This window comes from Nyctibius grandis, chromosome Z, assembly GCF_013368605.1.
Source record: "Nyctibius grandis isolate bNycGra1 chromosome Z, bNycGra1.pri, whole genome shotgun sequence".
Taxonomy (NCBI): Eukaryota; Metazoa; Chordata; class Aves; order Nyctibiiformes; family Nyctibiidae; genus Nyctibius; species Nyctibius grandis.
Genome location: NC_090695.1, coordinates 13,581,727 through 13,605,160, shown reverse-complemented (window position 1 = coordinate 13,605,160; position 23,434 = coordinate 13,581,727). Strand labels below are relative to the sequence as shown.

Here is a 23,434-nt window from a genome sequence, read left to right as displayed (position 1 = left end):
ATTCCAGAATAAACAGAAGATAACAACTGTAACTGCAGAGTTGAGCTGACCTTTTTTAGCAAAGTATTTGTACTTAGGGAAGGCTCTCAGCTGGTAGAAATCATAAAATGCAACAGTGATTTTGATGAAGGAAGGTGAACTTATTTTACCTGGGGAAACAGGCTTTATCTTCCATAAATATAGAACTTGCATTTGTCCACTTCGTTCTACTGCAAAGCCTTTTTTTCTTACAGATCCTGTCTCACATTTGAATATTAGAGGCAAACTCCACAATTTCATACATGGTAAGGGGTGCTATGCAAGCGACAGGTTTTTATACTCTAAAGTGAGCTTATATTTTTATTTCTAGGAAAGGGACAGAGTGACCAGGGAAAGCAGTCATTTGTGGTAGTCCCAGAGCAAAATAAATGTAAATTCTTTAAGATGCCTAAAGTGAGATGTGAGATAAAGTAAATAAATAGCAAATAATATATTAGGCTTATTTTACTGGTTTTCAGATTAAACATTGAGTGCCCCAGATTTCGCCAATGTTTTCTTCTCTGACCTTCCACTTTACTTCAGACGTATGTATTTTTTTTCCCCTGAATGTTAGATCTAAAGTAAAACTTGAAATGTATGAACGGCAAATATTTGTGAGAAGTAAATACACGTTTTTGAAAGAAAATCAGACACCTTGTATTTACCTAATGCACACTTTGTGCACGGATTTTTATTTATTCACACATTTGGATGCTTCTAATTGCAACATATATGAAAAATTTTGAAATGTACTGTACCAGATACATGCTGTACCAGTGCTTTTAACACTAACAGGTGCCAAACATGGATGGGTCTTGTAAACCTGAATTGCCTGACCTTTGGAGAGAGAAGGCACTATAAGGCATGCAGGTGCATTTCTCCAGCTACCCAGAAGTATTCCAGGAGGAGAACAACATCAAGTCATGTTCCAAGGAATGGCTGGTGAAAAGTAAAATCATTCACATATGTACCTGAAGCATAGCTGAGTAACTCATGGAGGGAATGTGATGGCAGAGATATACCTAGGCAAGTGTGTAAGTCCACATAAAAAGTGAGAAAATTAAGAGGGTAAGATAGCCAATTGTTTGAATCTAACTTTTAATTTAAGATGGCCTCCTTTCCTGAGCTTCTGGCACAGACTGTTACTTCAACATTTCTGCAGGAAAGGGTTGGTTTTTTTTTTTCCAAACAGTTGAAATTATATGTCCTTTCCAAAGAGTATGTCCATGTATCATTCATACCAGAACATTTGGAAGTATAAAAGAATTGACATTGTAAGTTATGTTCAGACACTTGGCTTCCAAGTTAGCAAATTTCAGCCATAATGTCTGGGCTTAGATATAGGCTGTGTCTAGCTATCAATCAGAAAAGCTTTTGATAATTTTTTAATAAAACAAAAAAAAATTAAGAAAACTTTTCTAGTGCTGCTAAGTGTGTACCACCCATGTGTATGTGCCTGCACAGAGAGACACGCACATATATACACGTATAACTGGGCAACATTTGCTTTCTTTTGTTCAATAATAAATCTTTTGGGTTTAATGTGCTCTAGAATAATTCTGAAAATGCAAGTCAGAGACCTACATTACCCTGGGGAAGGACGGATGTTTAAAAAGCAGGCCTGTCACTGCAAGGCAACCTTGTAAGGTAGAGGACATACCATTAATTTGGCCTACCATCATAATGGGAAAAGCAGACAAAATATGAAGGCAGAATTCATGAAGATCTGACCTTTTTTTTCCAAGCATAAAATTGGTCAAATGCGTTTGTCTGAGAACGTGACAGCCAGGGAGATCAGAGACACTGTTATGTCTTTATACTTAGAGCCCTCTTATAAAATCACAGCAGCACAAACGTATATCTGGGAGGAACCTCAGAAGATCATCCAGTCTATTTGCCTTCCCACTACAAGATCTGCTACACCTAAGTGATTTCAGACAAACCTTTGCTCAGTCTTTTCTCAAAAAACAGAACCACCTGAAGGAAAATTAAGTCCAGTGCTTTGCAGCCTGTACTGGCATAAAAATTTTCCTAATGACTAAAATATTTTCTTCTGCAATGTAAGGGGAATGTGGTTAGAAGCTGGGCCTTTCCACCTGGAATGTGATGAAGACTAAAATTCTGGACTGTGGTGTTTCGAATGCTTTTTGCGTATCTCCAGCGAAAATTTTGTTCTAGGCTTGTGTGCATATTTTTTATCAAAATAATACCAACAAGACAAGAATATTTAGTTGTTATATAACTGAGAAGAGAAGAAAATGTCTGTCACCTTGTAAAAGAACTTGTGCCTTTCTCCTATGCACCCCTTCTGGTGCTCAGCCCAAATTGTCATGCAACCACCTCTTCAAGCTTGAGGCTAGCCAGTGAAATCCCCTCTGAGACTTACCTCCTTGGTGCAACAATGCATTACAACCTGTAATGTATCTAAGCATTAAAAAAAAATCTAGGGAAATTTTAAAATTCTAAATTATGCTGGTGCACGGTGTAACAGGTTGTCATGGTTTGACCCGGCAGGTAGCTAAATACCATTCAGCAACTCGCTCACTCTCCCCCACCCACCCAGGGAATGAGGGAGAGAATTGGAAATGTAAAGGTAAAGAGACTCATGGGTTGAGATGAAAACAATTTGATAATTGAAACAAAAAAAAATGATAACAACAACAATAATAATAGAATATACAAACAAGTGATGCATAGTGCAACTGCTCACCACCCGCTGACCAATGCCCAGCCTGTCCCTGGCTAGCAACCCTGGAGGAGAGAAATCCTGAAACTGCAGTCCTGGGAGAGAGAGAGTGAGCAACTTCCCGGCCAACCCTCATCTATGTACTGAGCATGACATTGCATGATATGGAATATCCCATTGGCCAGTTTGGATCCGTCGCTCTGGCTGTGCTCCCTCCCACCTTCTTGTGCACCTGCACACTAGCAAAGCATGAGAAGTTGAAGAGCCCTTGACTTCTCAGCAGCAACTAAAAACATCAGTATATTATCAACATTCTTCCATATGTTGGAATCCCATACTAAATCCAAACCACAATGTTATTCTAGCTACTAAGAAGAAAATTAGCTCTATCCCAGCTGAGACCAGGACACGGGTGTGTCCCAGGTTTGTAGCTACCTCTGCTGTACAGAGGTACACTGCCCCTGTTCCCCTAGCTAGATGGAACAACAAAGAAAGATTTTAATACGGTTTCTGGTGGGGAAGGACCTAGTATCCCCCCAGCAATCCTAAGGTACAGGTTAAAGGCAGCTGAGGAAATGAATGGGGAACTCTCGCTCCTGCTGTTTGTGATGGTAGTCATGCTTCAACCATGATCTACCAAGAATTAGTGCCACCCTCCAAGCATTTGCCAGTGGTCTGAAGACTGTTATCTGGTCTCTCTGTGCAATGCTAAGGAGCTGTAATAAAAAAGTATTGTTGTTCTAATGTAACTTACCTATATGAGCACAGCTCATGAGCATCGTAGAAGAGATGTTATGTGATCATCAATACAAACCTATTCATGCCATCATAAATAGGATGACTGACTATGAAAATTTCTAATTCAGTATTGAGAAAAACACTTGAAGACTTTCTTTAGTGTCAGTTCAAATAATTGATTTTTATTAATAAACTCTGGCATTGATTTTTGTGTGCTATGTGTGAGGTCATACTTTGTGCTGGTTTTTATGGAAGAGTCTCAATGCATGGAAAGAGCATGTAGTTGTGATAAAGGGGCTCTTCCCTTCCCGTTCAGGACTGGCTATAGGAAGCAACATCATCAAATTTACTTTATACACATTGTATAAGCTTTGTTATACAAAGAGTTTTTATAAATTTTTGATCATTTCCATTATATTTTAACAGGCAATTTCATAAGTCAGTGACAGCTGTTTAATTTTCTTCTATCCATTTTAATCATAAACAAATAGAAAGCCTTTTGTATTATACACATTAGTTTCTTAGCAGGATGCAACAGTCTTTTTCATAAGCATTGCTGTTTGCTTACATTTTCTGTTATTGTCATAGAGATTTAAGAACTGTACAGATAATACTGTTTTCAATTTATTAACCTAATTTACTGTTACTGTTTAGAGAGTTTTTACCAAGGTGTGTAGGGGAAACGTTATAGTTGAACTATACTGTCATCTTGTGGTGACCACTGTTTCTGGTTCAAATTCATACACAAAAGTTATCTTTTCAAATTGAAGAATCTGGATACTATACAAATAAAGTTATACCTCTTGAGGCTGCTTGGTAACAGATATTCAGCGTAGTTTCTTCCCCACGAATTCCAGCCGAGGTGTCTATCTCTGCAAATCAAGATGTTATCCAGAAACAAAGGCATCCAAACTGTGCCTCATGAAAATATTGCCCTTGAATTCCTCAGTTCTCTTCCAGCCTTCCTGAGACATTGTTACCTAGGTTGAAGTGATCAATATCCAAGAGGATACTGAAAGGCATTCCTTTGATCTGAGAGATCACATTTAGAAATAAAAACTTCAGCTTGTCTGCATCTCTGAAGATAACTGGTATCAAGCACTGACCAGCTTCTAGTATATATGAAGCCTGAATCTTCACTATTCACATCCCTGGATTCATCCCTGCTTGTGCAAAGGGGGCTACATACATGCACAAATAAGTGATGCTATATGATGACATTAGACAGAAATTGCTTGGATATCAGTCTTGCATTTGCCACACACAAGTCCTTTCAGCAGTGTCCAAGTTCCGTAGAACTGGTACAACTACTGTATTTTTTCGAGAAAATCCCACCATGGTCACAGCAGGGACTGTACGGCTGTACTGCACCCTAGTGACACAGTGTTGTAGTAGCATGACACCAAACCCGTGCAAAATAAATGACACTGAGGTTATTCGGTGCTCATACCCAACTTCCTCTCTACTGCCTAGCCAGCCCTGTTTTTGGTCTCCCTGTCCCTGAGCTGGACTTATCCGTAAGGCTGCTCTGCTTTACTTGTGAGAGGGACTGGAAGTGGGCGATTCTCCTCTTCCCCAGCAAAGCACCAGGGCAGAGCAAGTTGGTCAGGAAGGTCTACAGGCCTTGGGTGGGATCAGCTTCAGGCAGAGGGACTTGTACCCCAGAGGGATGGAAGAAAAAATGGGTGGGCATATCCAGTGTTGCATTTTGCTTCAGTTTTTCAACCCCAACTGGATCGGACAGGCTGCAGAACATGGTGCTAGGGGATACAGAAAGGCACCCACCTCCACAGTATTCAACAAACTCTGATCTAGATGCTTAGTAGGATCAGTGTTTGCTGGCAGGACAAAGAGTTTCTCCCATCACCAGACCTGGCTGGACCAAAAGTGCTCTGCGGGAGCTCCAATGGGACATGGGCTGCAGTGACAGACTGTTCTTTCCTAAATCAAAAAGACAGTGTTGAAATCCAGACGCACCGCCTTCTAAATTTTGGAATACTTCCTATGCATCAAAGCAGAAGGGTGGATTAGCCAGTGCTGAATTTATGCTGGTGCGATTCAGCAGCTGCCAGTACATGAGTCCGTGGGTTTTGAGCAGGCTGCAGTTCACTATGGGCGGTGAACTCTGTCCTCACCCATGACCTGCACAGGGGCTAAGAGCTGCCGAGATGGTACTGGGTCAGCCACAGCTCTGCCCACTCTCTGCCCTTCAAGTATCCAGTGCTCCTGAATACTAAAGACAACTGCATGACGATACCAAAAATCTTTCTTTCCTGACAGGTTTGAAGACATGTAAATGAACAAGATTATTTTTATCCCACAAAGGACAAGAATAATTCCTCTGGCACCATATCCTTGCAGGCAGCCAAACCAACATGCTTCCTTTGGAGACTGTTGCCATGGCATCTGTCCAATGTCTTCACAGCATCTTCCAGATTTCTGAGATCTAACGAGAAAGAAAGAGGAAAGGAGACACTAGTTAAAAGATACACAGCAAGGTTGCTGGGAGAAATATGACTCCAGTCCAGCCTATAGGATGCATTCACACTGTTTGAGTTAATTGGGATTTTTTTTCTGTACGGTATTTCATCCATAGGACTCTGAGTTTTCTCCTTTGATGTTTGGCAAGGAAGACAGAATTGCTATAAAAATATTTTCATTAAGTCAGTCACGGCAAAATTCATTTTACCTAACTTCAGCCATCTATGTGCCTTGCCTAAGGGGGCTGTCTAGGCTCCTGTTAGAATTAACGGAAGGAGAAGAGTTCATCCCAAGGATGATTCTTTCAGCCTACTTTAGACACCGAATTTAAGATGGGATGATTTACACTTTGGAATCATTTATCTCTCTCCTTTAACTACAGTGTGACCACGGATGGACTAAATGCCTGCATTTTCAGGTGAGGTAAAATGAATATGAGCAAAGACCTCTTTGCCTTAGGTGTTATTTTGTTGATAGAAATTGCCAACCAAAATGAAAGAGCTGAGTGAATAGCCCATGCCACACCTTTGTGTCTCTGGAAAGAATTCAGCTGAAGTCAAAATGGCTTTTTGCCCCGTCCCTCAACCTTAGCGGAGGCCAAAAGCCTCCCAGCACGTAAATTAGTGCCCAAGGAATTCAGCAGGAGGCCATGCTCAAGAAACAAGTGAGGATAAATTAACGTTGAGACAACTGTACAAGGCTGGTTTGTCCAGGAATGAAAATGCAATGGTCATACACAGCCTCAGTGCTTTGGGGACCGTGCCATGGGATGATCCCTTTCCCTGGACAACAAGCTCCATCTTGGTGAATGGGGCAAAGTCCAACTGGCGGCCGGTCACTAGTGGTGTTCCCCAGGGCTCAGTTCTGGGGCCGGTGCTGTTCTATATCTTTGTAGATGATCTAGACGTAGGGATTGAGTGCACCCTCAGTAAATTTGCAGATGACACCAAGCTCGGTGGGAGTGTCGATCTGCTGGAGGGTAGGAAGGCCCTACAGAGGGATCTGGACAGGTTAGATAGATGGGCAGAGACCAATGGCGTGAGGTTCAACAAGAACAAGTGCCAGGTCTTACACTTCGGCCACAACAACCCCATGCAGCGCTACAGGCTGGGGGAAGAGTGGTTAGAAAGCGGCCCGGCGGAAAGAGACCTGGGGGTGCTGATCGACAGCTGGCTAAACATGAGCCAGCAGTGTGTCCAGGTGGCCAAGAAGGCCAATGGCATCCTGGCCTCTATTAAGAATAGTGTAGCCAGCCGGTCTAGGGAAGTGAATGTCCCTCTGTACTCCGCACCGGTGAGGCCGCACCTTGAGTACTGTGTTCAGTTCTGGGCCCCGCACTTCAAGAGAGATGTTGAGGTGTTGGAGCGAGTCCAGAGGAGGGCGACCAAGCTGGTGAAGGGTCTGGAGGGTCTGACCTATGAGGAACGGCTGAGGGAGCTGAGTTTGTTTAGCCTGGAGAAGAGGAGGCTCAGAGGTGACCTTATTGCTGTCTACAACTACCTGAAGGGAGGTTGTAGTGGAGTGGGAGTCAGCCTCTTCTCCTGGGCAACTACTGATAGGACAGGAGGACATAGCCTCAAGCTTCGCCAGGGGAGGTTCAGGTTGGACATTAGGAAGAATTTCTTCTCAGAAAGGGTTATTAGACATTGGAACGAGCTGCCCAGGGAGGTGTTGGAGTTACCATCTCTGGATGTGTTTAAGAAAAGACTGGACATGGCACTTAGTGCCATGGTCTAGTTGACAGGGTGGTGTAAGGGCAATGGTTGGACTTGATGTTCCCAGAGGTCTCTTCCAACCTGGTTGATTCTGTGATACAGGGGTTCAACTGTCCACACGTTTACAGTGGGAGGGTGCCTCACAGTTTGCTGGCTTGTGGCAGGCCCAGACAGCTGCAGTTTAGAATAACTGCATTTTTAGTCAGTAAACCAGAAGCAGGAGGAGTGAGATCTAGCCTGCCAGATAAATATATACTTTTATCAAGAGCTGTTGATAAGGTTATGTGACACTACAATAAAGAATAAACTGACTTTATAATCAGTTTCTGACTTTGTTTGAGAAAACAAGGTGCTGAACTGGTGATAATATAAACACAAATTTCTCCAATTTCTCTCTGTGCATGTTATTTCCCCAAAACGAACCCTTCTGAGACAAAATTGTATATAGATTGCGAGCCTACTGAAGATGGCATGTCAGAGTTTAAACAGTCTATCTGAATAAATACTGATTTTGCGTTGATGCCCATTGCGATGCTTCCGACTGAAGGCAGACAGAATCACAGAATCAATCAGGTTGGAAGAGACCTCTGGGATCATCGAGTCCAACTGTTGCCCTGACGCCACCATTTCAAACAGACCATGGCACTAAGTGCCATGTCCAGTCTTTTCTTAAACACATCCAGAGATGGTGACTCCACCACCTCCCTGGGCAACCCATTCCAATGTCTAATAACCCTTTCTGAGAAGAAATTCTTCCTAATGTCCAACCTGAACCTCCCCTGGCGAAGCTTGAGGCTGTGTCCTCTTGTCCTATTGCTAGTTGCCCGGGAGAAGAGGCCAACTCCCACTTCACTACAACCTCCCTTCAGGTAGTTGTAGACTGCAATAAGGTCACCTCTGAGCCTCCTCTTCTCCAGGCTAAACAACCCCAGCTCCCTCAGCCGTTCCTTGTAGGTCAGACCCTCCAGACCCTTCACCAGCTTGCCACATGGCGTGAAGGCCAGCGGGGAGACACAAACAGAGAGTGCAGGAGGGGCTGCCTATTTTTTAAGGCAGCTCACTTTGAAAGGGGGTGTTACAGCCAAGAGTACCCCGTCCCTGAATTTCATTCATTACAGTCATTTTCACTGAAGATGTAAGCAGGGCCAGGACTTGACCCCGCCTGAAGCGGAGCTGTGGGCACCCCTGAACAGCAGCACAGGCTCTACGTCAGAGCAGCAGCACTAGAGGTAACAATGATGTGCCAGTGCAGCACCTCAAGTGCGTTACACATCTTCTTCACCAGGCAGAGACACAGCTACACACAGATACTCCCCAGCCGCCATTTCCAGCAGCAGTCGAACCACGGCCTAGGACACACCGCGACACCCCCGCAGCCCCTCCCCCGCCCCGTTTTGGGGTGGTGTCACCGGGGACAACCGAGCTTTCAGGGCCCGGGCCCCCGAGGGCCTCACCCGGGACACCGGGGCCTCGGGGGGCCGGTCTGTGCCAGCAGGCCGGGCCTGCCGGGAAGGGGCCGTCACACGCACGGATCCCCAGGCACAGCCAGACCGCAGCCGCGCCCGGCCGGACGCTGCCGCCACACAAGGGACCCCCGCCCACAGCCAGGCCGCGGCCGGGCCCAGCCGGCCACCCCCGCCGCCTCGGCCCCGGAAGCGCTTGCGGGGCCATAGCGGAAGCGGGGCGGGGTCCGGCCTCTTTGGTACTGGCGGCCGGGGAAGATGGTGAGCGCTGGGGCGGGGGCGCAGGGTATCCGCTGCCATCCGCCGCCACGCCGGGCCCTGCGGGGCCGCGGGCCTCGTCTGGGGCGCGGGGCGGCCCTGCGCCCTGCTGCGGCCGGGCTTGGCGGCGGGACGGCGCTGCGGAGAGGCTGCTGCGGGGCCGGGGCCTGAGGGCCTGGCGGTGGGCGCCGCTGCTGGCCCGGGATGGGAGAGGCCGCGGTGGGGAGCGGGGCCGTGCTGCCGGCCGGCCGCCTTTGGGGTCTCTTTCGGGGTCTCCTCCGTGCTTGCTGCGGGCCTGGCCTGGCCGGCGCTCGCACCGTGGCTGGGGCAGCCGTGCGGATAACGTAGCAAGAGGGGGTTTGGGCGCCAGAGCCTCTTGTGGTGAGTGTGCGGCTGATCTTCGCGAAGCAAATAGCCTTTCTTCAGGAAAGAGCAGTTTAGTATTTATCGGTGATGAGTTTGGGGGAGATGAGGGAGCTGGAGGTAACTGCTCCGTGGCTTCGTTTTATGTCAGCGCAGGGCGGCGGGGGAGGGGATAAGAAATGGCGACGAGAGGCGTAAGGAAATGATTTCTAGAAATGGTGGCTGCTTGTAGGCGAAACTGAGTTGGTGTTTCAGAATTCAGTGTGCCTCTGACGTGTTGGACTTTGTGGATTTGTGTGTAGTATTCTTTTAGTTACATGACATGCTAGTGGTATTTCTAACATGATATGTTTTAAAATGCTTTTCAGACGAAGGGCACTTCGTCATTTGGTAAGCGACGAAATAAGACACATACCTTGTGTCGTCGATGCGGGTCCAAAGCGTACCATCTGCAGAAATCTACCTGCGGGAAATGTGGTTACCCTGCTAAGCGTAAGAGAAAGTGTAAGTAACAAATTCTTAACTGACTTGAGTTTAACATCTGTGTTTTTGTCTTCAGCAGTCTTTTTTTCCAACCAAGGAAGAATGCTGTGTTGTCTTGCAATGTGTGGAGCTTTTTTCAAATTAATACTGATTTAACTATATTTTAACTAACGTGTGGTATTACTACATAGAAATTGACTTAATTTGTACTTATTTTTTTGCTTCTGTCAGATTGAATAATTGTGCTATACAAATGTAATGTGCAACTTAATTATTTGGTGCAGATGAGTAACAGTAACTTGTATGTTTTAGATAACTGGAGTGCAAAGGCTAAAAGACGCAACACCACTGGTACTGGTCGCATGAGGCACCTGAAGAAGGTCTACCGTCGATTCAGGTATAACATTTTATTACAAACTAATGTGCTTTGAAATCCTGCATAGATACCACTTAATTATAAAATTATCAGTCAAAGTTAACGTTTTTATTTAGACACTTAATATGGTGCGGTCTTTCTTCTTAAATATATCGTGAAATAAATTATGCCTTATATAATTGGCTGCATATTCCTTTGAGGATAAAAAAACCTCACTCACTGCTAATACATAGGGTGTATAACAAGCTCTGATGTTTCTGTTAAGTGTAGATAGCACAGAACACAGAGTATTGTAATAAAACGCCTACATTTAAAAAGATAGGCTTTGTGTGGTATTGCCTCTATTTGTGAGTCAATTAAATTGCCAGTTGCACTGAAGTGTGGGGTAAGAGAGAAGTCTTGAAATGCATTCCAATCCCTTTTTGCCCACAAAAAAAAAAAGTTGAGGACTAGAATAACTTCAGTAGTCACTTATGTGGAGTTTAGTTAGCAGTAAGTAGCTATAACATCAGATTCTGAGTTACAGGTTTCTATAACTTGTTACAAAGCTTTTGACTTCTACTTGCAAGGTAACGGTGGGGATATTGTACTGTTAAACTCATTAGGAATTTCTTTTGTATTATCTCCGTATTCTAAAATGGTGCTCTGTAGCTTCAGGCCTAATACACAAGAAAGATGGATGAAAAATACCAAGTAATTCAAGAGTCTTGTTTTAAAAACGTAGATTGGATTTAATAGTGAAAAGTAGGAGTCTTTTAAGTCCCAGACCAGGGTGTAGTTGAGGGATCTGTTCATCTGTTTGGTTTGGTGAGCGCAGTCATTCCCAGCAGCCAGAAAATACCTTACAGTATACCTTACAGCTGCAGCCTGCTTTCCACTGGGTGTTGCTGAAGTAGAAATGCCGTATCCAAAAGCCAGCTTGGGACTGACTCTTCTTTTGTCATGCCAATCTTAACCTCTGGTTAGAGGCATAGAGGATTTTTGTAAGAAATTAAATTGCACTTCACAAACACAAAATCTTTTGCTGAGTTTCTTAGTAGGAACACAAGTAAAGCATGCGCCTTCAGCAGGTGTGCTATATCTGGTGCAGTCTTGCAGTGTTCACTCAGTTAGTGAAATCTTCCTGTTTGAAGAAGTCAAGTTTACTTCAGCAGAAGAGAGCCAAAACCATACTGCTTATTCCAAACACTTGTTAATAAGATGTTTCTTATTAAAAAGCCTGAACATATAAATTCCATAGTGATTTCGGTGCATTACTGAGATAAGCTGAAAAAAGCTGGTGAACTTGATCTAAAACACTGCTTGTCAGAAAATAACCTGGAGCAGGAATCATACTTTCAAAAAGTGGTAATCGTATTTCTGTTTGTAGGAATGGATTCCGTGAGGGAACCACACCGAAGCCCAAGAGAGCAGCTGTTGCAACCTCCAGTTCATCATAAAGACTCATCTATTTGTTAAAATAAATGGTCTTATCCAGAAAACCTGACACCTTTTTATATATGTTTTACTTAAGTGAAATGCAGGATTCCTGAAAATACATATATTTACACACACAGTTTCTTGATGGTATGCATTGAAGCAATTCATTAAAAACAATCCTTTAATTGACTTTTCATTTGATAGCACCTCTGCCTTGAAAAGGACCACTGTCTCTGTGCTGAACTTCAAGAGGCTTGTGTGTGTTACTCCAGAGAACTCGGCTGCCAGAGAAATGGAACATCGGCACTATGGACTTGCCCTGCTTGCCTGAGTTTCATTGTGCCCTAGCAGGGGGAGTCAGCATTTATCTGAAAGATAGTAACTTGAATAATGGCTCTACATGCTGTTCTTGGAGGCGGTAGTTCACAGAATCACAGAATCAGTCAGGTTGGAAGAGACCTCAGGGATCATTGAGTCCAACCGTTGCCCTTACACCACCATGTCAACTAGACCATGGCACTAAGTGCCATGTCCAGTTTTTTCTTAAACACATCCAGAGATGGTGACTCCACCACCTCCCTGGGCAGCCCATGCCAATGTCTAATAACCCTTTCTGAGAAGAAATTCTTCCTAATGTCCAACCTGAACCTCCCCTGGTGAAGCTTGAGGCTGTGCCCTCTTGTCCTATTGCTAGTTGCCCGGGAGAAGAGGCCAACTCCCACTTCACTACAACCTCCCTTCAGGTAGTTGTAGACTGCAATAAGGTCACCTCTGAGCCTCCTCTTCTCCAGGCTAAACAACCCCAGCTCCCTCAGCCGTTCCTCGTAGGTCAGACCCTCCAGACCCTTCACCAGCTTGGTCGCCCTCCTCTGGACTCGCTCCAACACCTCAACATCTTTCTTGAAGTGCGGGGCCCAGAACTGAACACAGTACTCAAGGTGCGGCCTCACCGGTGCGGAGTACAGAGGGACATTCACTTCCCTAGACCGGCTGGCTACACTATTCCTAATGGCTAAGACTGGGTTTCCAGTCTTAGCCATTTTTCACTGCTCTGTGGCGCTGAAAGGCCTGCAAACGCATTGCTTATTCAGTGGGTCAGTGCTTCTTGGGCAAAAGAAACTCCCAAGTCTGGAGCACGCATACTGCCAGACATGAGGGGACTAGAGATCTGCCGTAGGTGGGATGGAAGTTACCCAAACAGTCTGGGGAGGTCAGTGTGGAAAGCTGATGCACAAAAAGATCCGAGTTAAGTATGCTGGGCGTAAACAATAAATGATAGGTAGTATGATACAGAAATAAGTCCTGGGGGTATGTATGCATTCTGGATTGGTGCCTGATGAATTTGTACCTTACATGGTATGTTCCTGGGCTCATCTGGCTTTCAAACTCTGCTGTAAAAAAGTGATTATAAGATGCTGTTACGAAAGTTTAGGGAATTGCAGTAATCACTGCAAGGATTTGGAGGATTTTCAGATGCCTTAAAGAGAAAATACTAAAAAAAAAAAAACCTTCTGATGCTTTAAGCTTCTGAGCCTGTTTTTGCCATGATTCCTTTGGTTTCAGCGTGAATTTCCAGAAGCAGCATACTGCTTTGTCAGTACTGAAGGGTCAGCAGTTAACGTACCAACTTGTGCAAATCACTGAAGAAATTTTCAGCCAGGTTTAAAACTGGAGTGCTCCTAACTGCACTTTCTTGCATTTTTAAATGAAGTATAGTCAGTACTTTGGATACTTGAGTGTATTTACTTGGGCTGTTTCTAAAAGAGAAATTTCCCTGCTGTTCTCTTAGCGTGTAACAAATACACTGTACTCACTCTGCTTTCAACAGATCCTTCTGAGAGGGTCTGAAAGTAAGTGGTGGTGAAGCTGTTGAAATACACTTTGTGCATACTACACATCCACGTATTCCCAGGGCTCAGGAGTGCATCTGAAACGTGGTTTTTGGTGATATACTAGGAAACACTTAAATGTAGGAGGAAGTAATCATAAATGTGTCTTTTTGTTGTTATTTTCAGAATGAGAATAACCCCTTAAAGCATTTTAGATCAGCAAGGCTCTAATTGTTCAGCAGTTGGACAGTGGTATGGCAGGTATTCTGACTATGGGTGGGATGGAAAGCCTTTGCTTTGCAAAGTCTTACATGATCTTTGTGTCGTGTGGAGTTGTTTTCTGAGCAGCCTGTTCATGCTGACCTGCAAACACGATACAGTACTCAAAGGCAAGTGCTTAGCTATTTGCTGCTGCTACCCATTAGCTCCTCAGCTTGAATTATGCTCCTGAAAAACAAGCATTTGTATAATATGCAACATATCAAGGTAAAAGTGATTGGTACTTGCAATGGCTTACAGAAAATCTGAAAACTTAAAAACTTCATTTCAGGGGGAATTTTACCTACAGCAAGAATGAATTTTATGGACAAGCGTCTGTTCAGGCTGCATCCGAGGCTAAACAATAACCAGCTGTTCTGTCACCCAGTGACCCCTGCCCAGCTGAGAAAGGGAATTGGGAAAAGGAGGGAGACTTGTGGGCTGAAATGGAAACAGGTTTAATAAAATGAGAAAACCAATGTCAACAGCAATGCTAATGTAAAATACACAGAGTAATGCCCAGCCCATACAGTGGTCACGAGCTGCGCGCTCCCAGCAGCGAACGCCCGATGTCAAACACTGTGAGCACCACAGCTCCAGTGACAGCGCGGCGGTCACAGTGAACGGGAGAGCGGCCTTGGGAGCAGAGTGACGGGTGAGACCCTCACAGCATGGCGACCACTGAGAAGAGAGGGGCCTTCCCCACCCAACTTCCCAATTTATAGTGAGCTGGTGTTTATGGTATGGAATACTGCCGCTGGCCGGCCTGGGTCAGCTGCCCTGGATTTCGCTTTTCCTAGCTTCAGCACCTGGCTAACTTGAAACTGCTAAGGGCCTTGATCACTGTGGGAACCCGCATACCATGGCTGGCCACCAACTAAAACTGTCTTATCAGCTTTGTTCCCACTGTATCGTGTGCTGCAGTCTTCTCAAGAGAGCAGCTTTCCTGAACAGAAAATTGATTCTATGATTCCATCCCAGTGAAACCAGAACAGGGAGGCTTGAGGAGTCCCCAGCTTGCTCCCCATGGACAAGAGGTGCTCCCTCTCCTGGGGTGTGGGTGGCCTTTGGTGCCTGCTACCCCAACATGGTCCGCAGCACAATCTGGAAATAGTAGCTGTAATTCACACAAGAATCCACTCTCTAATGCATATTGGTACAGCCATAATTACAAATTCAATGAAAATTGCCCCAAGGGAAATCAGAAGAAACATTTATCAAAGGGTGGATGGAAGTTGGAAGACCTGTAGGCTGTTACAGATAGGGAACCTGAGGAATAGAGCATGGTAACAACCAGGAGGTGCTGTGACCTGTGAAATACTCTGCCTCACATAAAACCGGCCTTTAATCCTACTGATACAAACCCCAGAATGTCTCTGCAGCTCTCAGTGCATTGCTTGTCTTTAACTGATGTAAGATGGTCAGCTGCCCACCAATTCTGCACATTCCTTTCACTTCCAGTCAAAGATGTGTAAGACATTAAAGGCCTCACTTAGTACCACACCACTCTTGCTTTTCTCTAGAACAAAAGTGCAAAAAATCTGAAAATTCACAAGGCAGAAAATGAAGCTGTATTTCCTCACTTTTACAAATCCCTGGGCCAAGTTCTTAGTGGGTTACACCTCAGGTGGAACTGTACAGCATGGGGAACTTCCACCCTCTTGCAAATTCCACCTTAAATCCGCTTGCATTTCAAAATACAATCATGATATTTGAAAAGAACTGGAAAAGAAAGTTTTTAGCAAAAGTATACGTGTCAGTCAAAATATTGCAATTTAGTTTCTGTTACAAACTTATTATTTACAATATACTGTAACAGAACACATCACAAGATGTCTGAAACACTATATTGAAATCAAGTTTTATTTTGCCAGTATTTCCTTTGTTAAAACATCTTCTTACAGAATACTATACTCGCACATAAGAATAACGAAAAAAAAAAACCTCCCCTTAGTTATACTGTAAACCCCCAATAGCTGAAAGTTGAGTCTGTATGGACTCAAAAGTCCTACATCCACTTCAGTCAACAGAAAAGGAAAACACTTGTTTGTCTCCTGGAAGTCCAGGAGAGTCCCACAGAGTGCTAGATATCCCTAGCGCTCTGTAGGGTTGTGCCTGGAATATCTATTTCTTTTTCGTAACGTTTTCTCATGACCGTGTAAGCATACAGGACTGCTATAAAATAGGATTGCTTCTGAGCACTTGGCTGTAAGCATTGATCTTACTGATGCATTGGCTTGGACAAGAGTGTGAAGGAAGAAGTATGTTGAAACCACAGAGCTAAAGAAATAGGATGAAAGGCACGTATCTGCAAGTGTAAATCAATACAACTCATGAATGCCAAGACAGAGACAGTGCCAACGACCTTCAGTTCGTATCTGTAGGACTGAACTTTCTTGCTATAAATCCTGACACTAGTGCACGATAAAAGAATCCAGTTAATTTAAAAAAAAATAAATAGAAATATTGAAGTTGTGAAAGGCATACAGGCAATGTTTCATGTAGGTGAGAAGGACTGATTCAGAACAGTGAGTGTTAAACTCATTGGTAACACCCCTTGTTTACTAGTGCATAATGAGAACCAATGCCCACGTGTGGCAGGAGCCAGATTCTGCCTTAGAAGGTATTCAGAAATGCTGAAATCAGGATTCTGTCTATAATATGAGAATTTCAACAGCCTGAAACTGCAGCAGGAACTATGATTACTTCCTGTAACTTCCATTTACTGACATCCCAAACAATGAATTGCAGTAAGGGGATTCTTGCTTGGTGAATACAAACTGTCACTTGACACTCTCACTGACTTGGGATGTTATAGAGAAAGCCCAGAAAAGCTTTTGCCATATTAAAATAGCAATGATAATGATAAAAACCTCCGTCTTTGTGATACCTATGGTGCACACTGATATAACCCAAATTCCCAATAAGCTTAGACTAAAAGTAGTTCTGAAGTCATAACGAAAACCCCAGGAGACTGGGGATAGCCTGGTACTTGGGCCATCTGGATGTGCCTCATCTTCGGGCTCTGATCCTTCAAGGGGATCTATACTTTTCATGGCACACAGAGTCATCCACTTCCATTGAACTCCTAGGAACATAGCAAGACAAAACTGGGATTACCCGGATCGCTAAATCTCATCTCCTGCAGATGCACCAACTCTGAAATGAGCATTTCTTTCAGAATGGCTCAAAAAACATCCTCCAGCCACTACAGAGGATACCTTCAGCACTCAATAGCAAATGACTGGCCTGTCCTAAAATACAAACCCCCAAGTCTCAATTAACGTCCTCCAGGCAGTAGCCAACAGGAAAAACCTTAGTAGACCTGAAACCACGGCCAGTGATAGAAGATAAAGTGGAAACAAAGGAATTCTGAAAAACTCGGAACCATCATGCCTCCAAAACTCACCATCCAGGTAACTGTTTGGCACTGTGCTGGAAATACTAGACCCTACACAGCTTTGCACACAGATTTGCTCCTCCATTCTTGTTTTGAGGGGAGTTTTGGGGCTGCCCTTATAATTGTTTTGTAGTAAAACAAAGGAAACTCTATAGCAGGTGCTGTTCCTTGTCTCAAACTCCCCAATAGTAGGGGCAATGCAGAGACAAGCCCTGGATCTCAAGATGCACCAAAAAGATCTTAACAGGCAGTATACAATGTGAAGGATCGTTTTCACATGATGTAGCAAGTACGCAGGTTGATGCAATGATATTAAACACCCAGACCTGGACACCCAGATGGTGGTATCAGATGGGAAAAGGAAAGAAGTGCATTTGAACAGGTATTTAATTTCCACATGGCAAACATTTTTTACGTGGTTTTGAAGCAAGAAAGGATATTTTTCCTGCTTTGCAGACAAGGCAGTGAACCAGAGGAAGGCAAATCATTCTGTCTCAAGTCCCTCAGTGAGCTTGTGGAATGGACTCCAAGGCAATACCTGAGTCAGGCTATGGGGCAAGGCTGTCTCAACTGTACCTGAACTTCCAGATCCCAGGACAGCATTGCAACCCTCCTACCTCACTTGTGAAACCTAAAAACCCTCAAACTTGTTTATGCTTTCAGCCCACACAGGCCTGCATGCCTGGTATCATGGATTAAATCACTTGGAAGTGTGAGTGAAGGCTCAGAGAGGCCAGGGAGATGCAACAGATCGCTTCCCAGAGCTTCATCTGGTGCCCACGGAGATGTGGAGCATCGGGCAACTCAGAAGAGGTGATGACTGATGATAGTTCAAAGCAGTTTCACAGCGTCTAGCGCAAGCCTTGAACCATGGTCATAGAAGCTAACACACCATCTGAATCACAGAATCAATCAACCAGGTTGGAAGAGACCTCTGGGATCATCAAGTCCAACTGTTGCCCTGACACCACCCTGTCAACTAGACTGTGGCACCAAGTGCCATGTCCAGTCTTTTCTTAAACACATCTAGAAATGGTGACTCCACCACCTCCCTGGGCAACCCATTCCAATGTCTAATGACCCTTTCTGAGAAGAAATACTTCCTAATGTCCAACCTGAACCTCCCCTGGCGAAGCTTGAGGCTGTGTCCTCTTGTCCTATCGCTAGTTGCCCGGGAGAAGAGGCCAACTCCCACTTCACTACAACCTCCCTTCAGGTAGTTGTAGACTGCAATAAGGTCACCTCTGAGCCTCCTCTTCTCCAGGCTAAACAACTCCAGCTCCCTCAGCCGTTCCTCGTAGGTCAGACCCTCCAGACCCTTCACCAGCTTGGTTGCCCTCCTCTGAACTCGCTCCAACACCTCAACATCTTTCTTGAAGTGCGGGGCCCAGAACTGAACACAGTACTCAAGATGCGGCCTCACCAGTGCCGAGTAGAGAGGGACATTCACTTCCCTAGACCGGCTGGCTACACTATTCCTAATAGAGGCCAGGATGCCATTGGCCTTCTTGGCCACCTGGGCACACTGCTGGCTCATGTTTAGCCGGCTGTCGATCAGCACCCCCAGGTCTCTTTCCGCCGGGCCGCTTTCTAACCACTCTTCCCCCAGCCTGTAGCGCTGCACGGGGTTGTTGTGGCCGAAGGACAGCAGATGGCAGTGAAAAACCTGTCTGAGGACAGTGCCACGCTCCAGGGATGCCCTAGGACGGAGCAGGTGGCTGCTGATTAATTCCAATTCTGGAAAACTCATGGAAAGCAGGAGGGAGGGGAACATGTTGGGAAATTGATTTGGAAACTTTATTTTCAGTACCGATTTTATCTCCTGATTTGGCTGGTAAAAGTCTGTCAGGATTTTCCTTAATTTTTCAGGAAAATTCTGAGATATGAAAGAAACCTCAAATCTTTCTTCTCTAACAGGAGGACAGGGAGGTGACTGGAGACAGCCAGCATGGCTTTACCAAGGGCAAGTCTTGCCTGACCAACGTAGTGGCCTTCTTTGATGGAGTGACTACATCAGTGGACAAGGGAGGAGCTACAGATGTCAGCTATCTGGACTTCTATAAGGCCTTTGACATGGTCCCCCACAACATCCTTCTCTCTAAATTGGAGAGATATGGATTTGATGGGTGGACTATTCAGTGGATAAGGAATTGGCTAGATGGTCACATCCAGAGAATAGTGGTCCATGGCTCAATGTCCAGATGGAGATAGGTGACAAGTGGTGTCCCTCAGGGGTCTGTATTGGGACCAGTACTGTTTAATATCTTCATCAATAACACAGACAGTGGGATCGAGTGCACCTTCAGCAAATCTGCAGATGATACGAAGCTGAGCGGTGCAGTTGACATGCCTGAGGGATGGGATGCCATCCAGAGGGACCTGGACAGGCTTGAGAAGTGGGCCCGTGTGAACCTCACTCATGAGGTTCAAAAAGGCCAAGTGCAAGGTTCTGCACCTGGGTCGGGGCAACCCCCAGTATCAATACAGGCTGGGGGATGAAGGGATTGAGAGCTACACTGAGGAGGAGGACTTGAGGGTACTGATGGATGAAAAGCTGGGCATGAGCTGTCAATGTGTGCTCGCAGCTCAGAAAGCCAACTGTACCCTGGGCTGCATCAAAAGCAGCGTGGCCAGCAGGTCGAGGGAGGTGATTCTGCCCCTCTACTCCACACTTGTGAGACCCCACCTGCAGTACTGTGTCCAGCTCTGGAGTCCTCAGCACAGGAAAGACATGGAGCTGTTGGAGCGAGTCCAGAGGAGGGCCATGAAGATGATCAGAGGGATGAAACACTCTCCTATGGGGACAGGCTGAGAGAGTTGGGATTGTTCAGCCTGGAGAAGAGAAGGCTCTGGGGAGACCTTATTGCAGCCTTTCAGTACTTAAAGGGGCTTATACGAAAGATGGGGACAGACCTTTTAGCAGGGCCTGCAGCAATAGGACAAGGGGTAATGGTTTTAAACTAAAAGAAGGTAGATTCAGACTAGACATATGGAAGAAATTTTTTACGATGAGTATGGTGGAACACTGGAACAGGTTGCCCAGAAAGGTGGATAGATGCCCCATCCCTGGATACATTCAACGTCAGGTTGGACGGGGCTCTGAGCAACCTGATCTAGTTGAAGATGTCCCTGCTAACTGCAGGGGGGGGTGGACTAGATGACCTTTACAGGTCCCTTCCTATACAAACCGTTCTATGATTTTATGATTTTTGCAGTGTCCTCAACCCCAAAGCTTGAAACAGCAGCAGAGATACAGGCCTGGAGCTGGGTAAAACAGCTTGTGTGGGAGCAAAGGGAACGCAGAAAGAGTACCTGGCATCTGCAGGAGAAACATGCGGTATATTCAGAGGTGATGTGGAGTAACAGATCAAAGAGAAAAAGGCAAGAACTGAGCGCATGTTAGCAAATCATACCAATGATGCTAAGGAGATCCTACTGTCAGCAAGTAGAAACCATCAACATTAACATCTCCCCCTTTAATATTGTTGGTAAAGCTGAGGACTTCTTTCTGTCCTCTTCAATCCTTTATTTTACTGTACTAATAATTAGACCTAGGCTACTATGGAGATCCTAATTGTCTCCTTGCTGGCTCTGAACTGTGCAGCTTTCCCACCACCAGGTCACTACAAGCGCCCCAGCATGTCGTTTATGGCTGCAGGCATCAGCTTTGAAAAACAAAGACAAGAACAGACTGCAGATTTCTTCCCAGAAAACCCGCCCACATGTTTGGAAAGCAACGCCACCTGCATTGTTAGTAATACTGAGACTTTTTCTGCAGTTTTCATGCCTTTATTTTCTTTTATTGCATAATAATTAGATCTAGGAGTCCAGGATCTCTTGGGGACCAGCCTGAGCCCCAGCTGCTGGCCTGGCTCTGTTTTGGCCAGCCCCTAAGGCACCCTGCCAGTGTCACTGATGGTGGGGTGGCTTCTTGTGGGGCTGGGAGGGGTCCTCAGGGCTGCCAGCCCTTCTATTTGGGGCTCGCCGGGGCCTCCCAGGGGAGTGTTGGCTGCCCCGGCTGGGAGTGGAGGGCCCAGGCACAGCCTCCTCTGGGTTCTCCCGCAGCTCTTCTTGCTCCCCGTGGGTGGGAATGAGAGCGTTGGGGGATCTGCCAGGACCCCCCCGAAGGGCTGGGCTGGGGGCAGGAGACCCCCCTTGTGAGGCAACTGGGCTGAGAGCAGCCTCGGGGCCACCATCCCGCCCCCCAGCAGCACGGGTGTCCTTGAGGCCCATCCGGTGTCAGGCCTCCCTGCTGCACCGGCGCACGGTTCTGTCAACAAGCTGGAGGAAAAAGCTCCTTGTGTGCCTGCCCAGGGAGGCTCGCAGCAGCTGGATCAGAGACTCCTCATTCAGGCCAAAGTAGCGCAGGCTGGATATGATGAGGCTCTGCACTGCTGCTGCTGCCTGGGCATCCTCAAAGAGCTGCCCCAAATCCTGATGCAGCCAGGGCAGCAGCGGATGGAGAACAGCGGGGTAGACATGGAAGATGGAAGCCCAGACGTAGGCACAGAAGCCACCCACTGGAGCCACGGGCCAAGGCCCCATGGCTGGTGGCTAGGGTGCTGCAGGATGATGGAGGCTGTGGGCGGCTGGGTGTCTGGGAGCTCCTCCTGTCAGGCAGACGACAAGTGATGGTGCTGCAGGTGGCGTGATTACATGTTCCTCAAAATCGTCATCCGCCCGCACGGAGAGCAAGATGGATCTCACCCTCTTCTTGCAGAGGGGGCACTTGGGCTTGTTCTCAGCCCACCACATGATGCACAGGTAGCAGAACTGGTGGAGGTACGGCAGTACGTAGCTGGTCTCCTCCCAGCTGTCCAGGCATATTGGACAGCGGTCTTCCAGCTCCATGGCCATGCTCTCCACCTGCTGCGGTGGGCTGGGGGGAGCTGGGCATGTTGAGCTGCTCCCTCTCACAAGCGCTGCAGCAGCAGGTATCACGCTAGAAAAGGAAGAGAGAACACAGTCATTTGCTGGTCCAGGGAGGAGTGGAAGAAATGTCCAGACCTCTCAAGAAGAAAACCCTCCCAGCTCCCCAGGGAGAGGTTTCCCTGCACAGCTCACTTCTGTTGCTGTGAGCGTGCCTCCTGAGTACCCTGGCTGCCTGAACCTGGCAGGGCTGGGGAAAATCCTTCAATAGCTCCAGGGCTGGGCACTGAGAGTTGCAGTGAAGAACTCCCTGAGCATGACCTCAGCACCAGCAACAGCCTCGCTCAACACTCCAACCTTGCGTATTCGCTCAGCTGGAGCATGGGCACAATCTGGCTGGATGAGACCCGGCACCCAGACAGAAGCAGTGAGGGATGCATGGTCACAATCCATCACTCAGGGATGTTATAGCCATCGCTTGGAGATGTCAAGGTCCATCCCTCATTGAGATGAGAACCCATCGCTCAGTGATGTCACCGTCCATCGCTTGGGGACATCACAACAGGCCATCCTCACCCGCAGCGCTCACACACATGTCCAGTGTTACTGCAATGCCACTGTCCACTCCATCCCCCATCTCTTGCCTTGTGCTCAGTATCGGTGTTTGTCCTGGTTTGGCCTAAACCAGGCCAATTTTCCTTTCAGTGATTTTTAGTTTCATCTAAGTCTCTTCTAAGTAACTGCACTTTCTGAAACTAACTGCATGTTTTGCAGACAGTGTCTGCTTCCAGGACTGATAACAGTCGAAGTTTGTAGTTATCACTGAGGCACCGGTAGGGATGTTATGCAGAAAGGCTCTTTCTATACTTAGTCTTAGAGAAACCAAAGTCACTGCTAAATTCCTCACTGCTTACGAGTGAAGAGCCGCAGGGGGGTCACACCTGCAGGGAGGAGCGGACAGGGCAGGTGACCCAAAATTGGCCAACGAAGGTATTCCATCCCATACACTCATTCTCGGTATAAAGCGGGGGGATCACAAGGGTCTCGCTCTTTTTCTGCTGTGGCCGGTGTCCGAAGA

The 23,434-nt window shown here is 46.2% G+C and overlaps 1 protein-coding gene and 1 non-coding gene across 2 annotated transcripts; both read left to right on the top strand.

Moving 5' to 3' along the window:
- Window positions 1–9,266: 9,266 nt before the first annotated feature.
- Window positions 9,267–12,067, top strand: RPL37 (ribosomal protein L37). The gene is made up of 4 exons (XM_068423469.1): window positions 9,267–9,362; window positions 10,091–10,226; window positions 10,518–10,602; window positions 11,951–12,067. Exons 1-4 carry the CDS (start codon window positions 9,360–9,362, stop codon window positions 12,018–12,020), a joined length of 294 nt encoding a protein of 97 aa, XP_068279570.1. The 5' UTR covers window positions 9,267–9,359; the 3' UTR covers window positions 12,021–12,067.
- LOC137676969 (small nucleolar RNA SNORD72) lies at window positions 11,768–11,849 on the top strand. Its single transcript, XR_011050200.1, has one exon. It is a non-coding gene; the product is annotated as a small nucleolar RNA SNORD72 (small nucleolar RNA).
- Window positions 12,068–23,434: the final 11,367 nt, after the last annotated feature.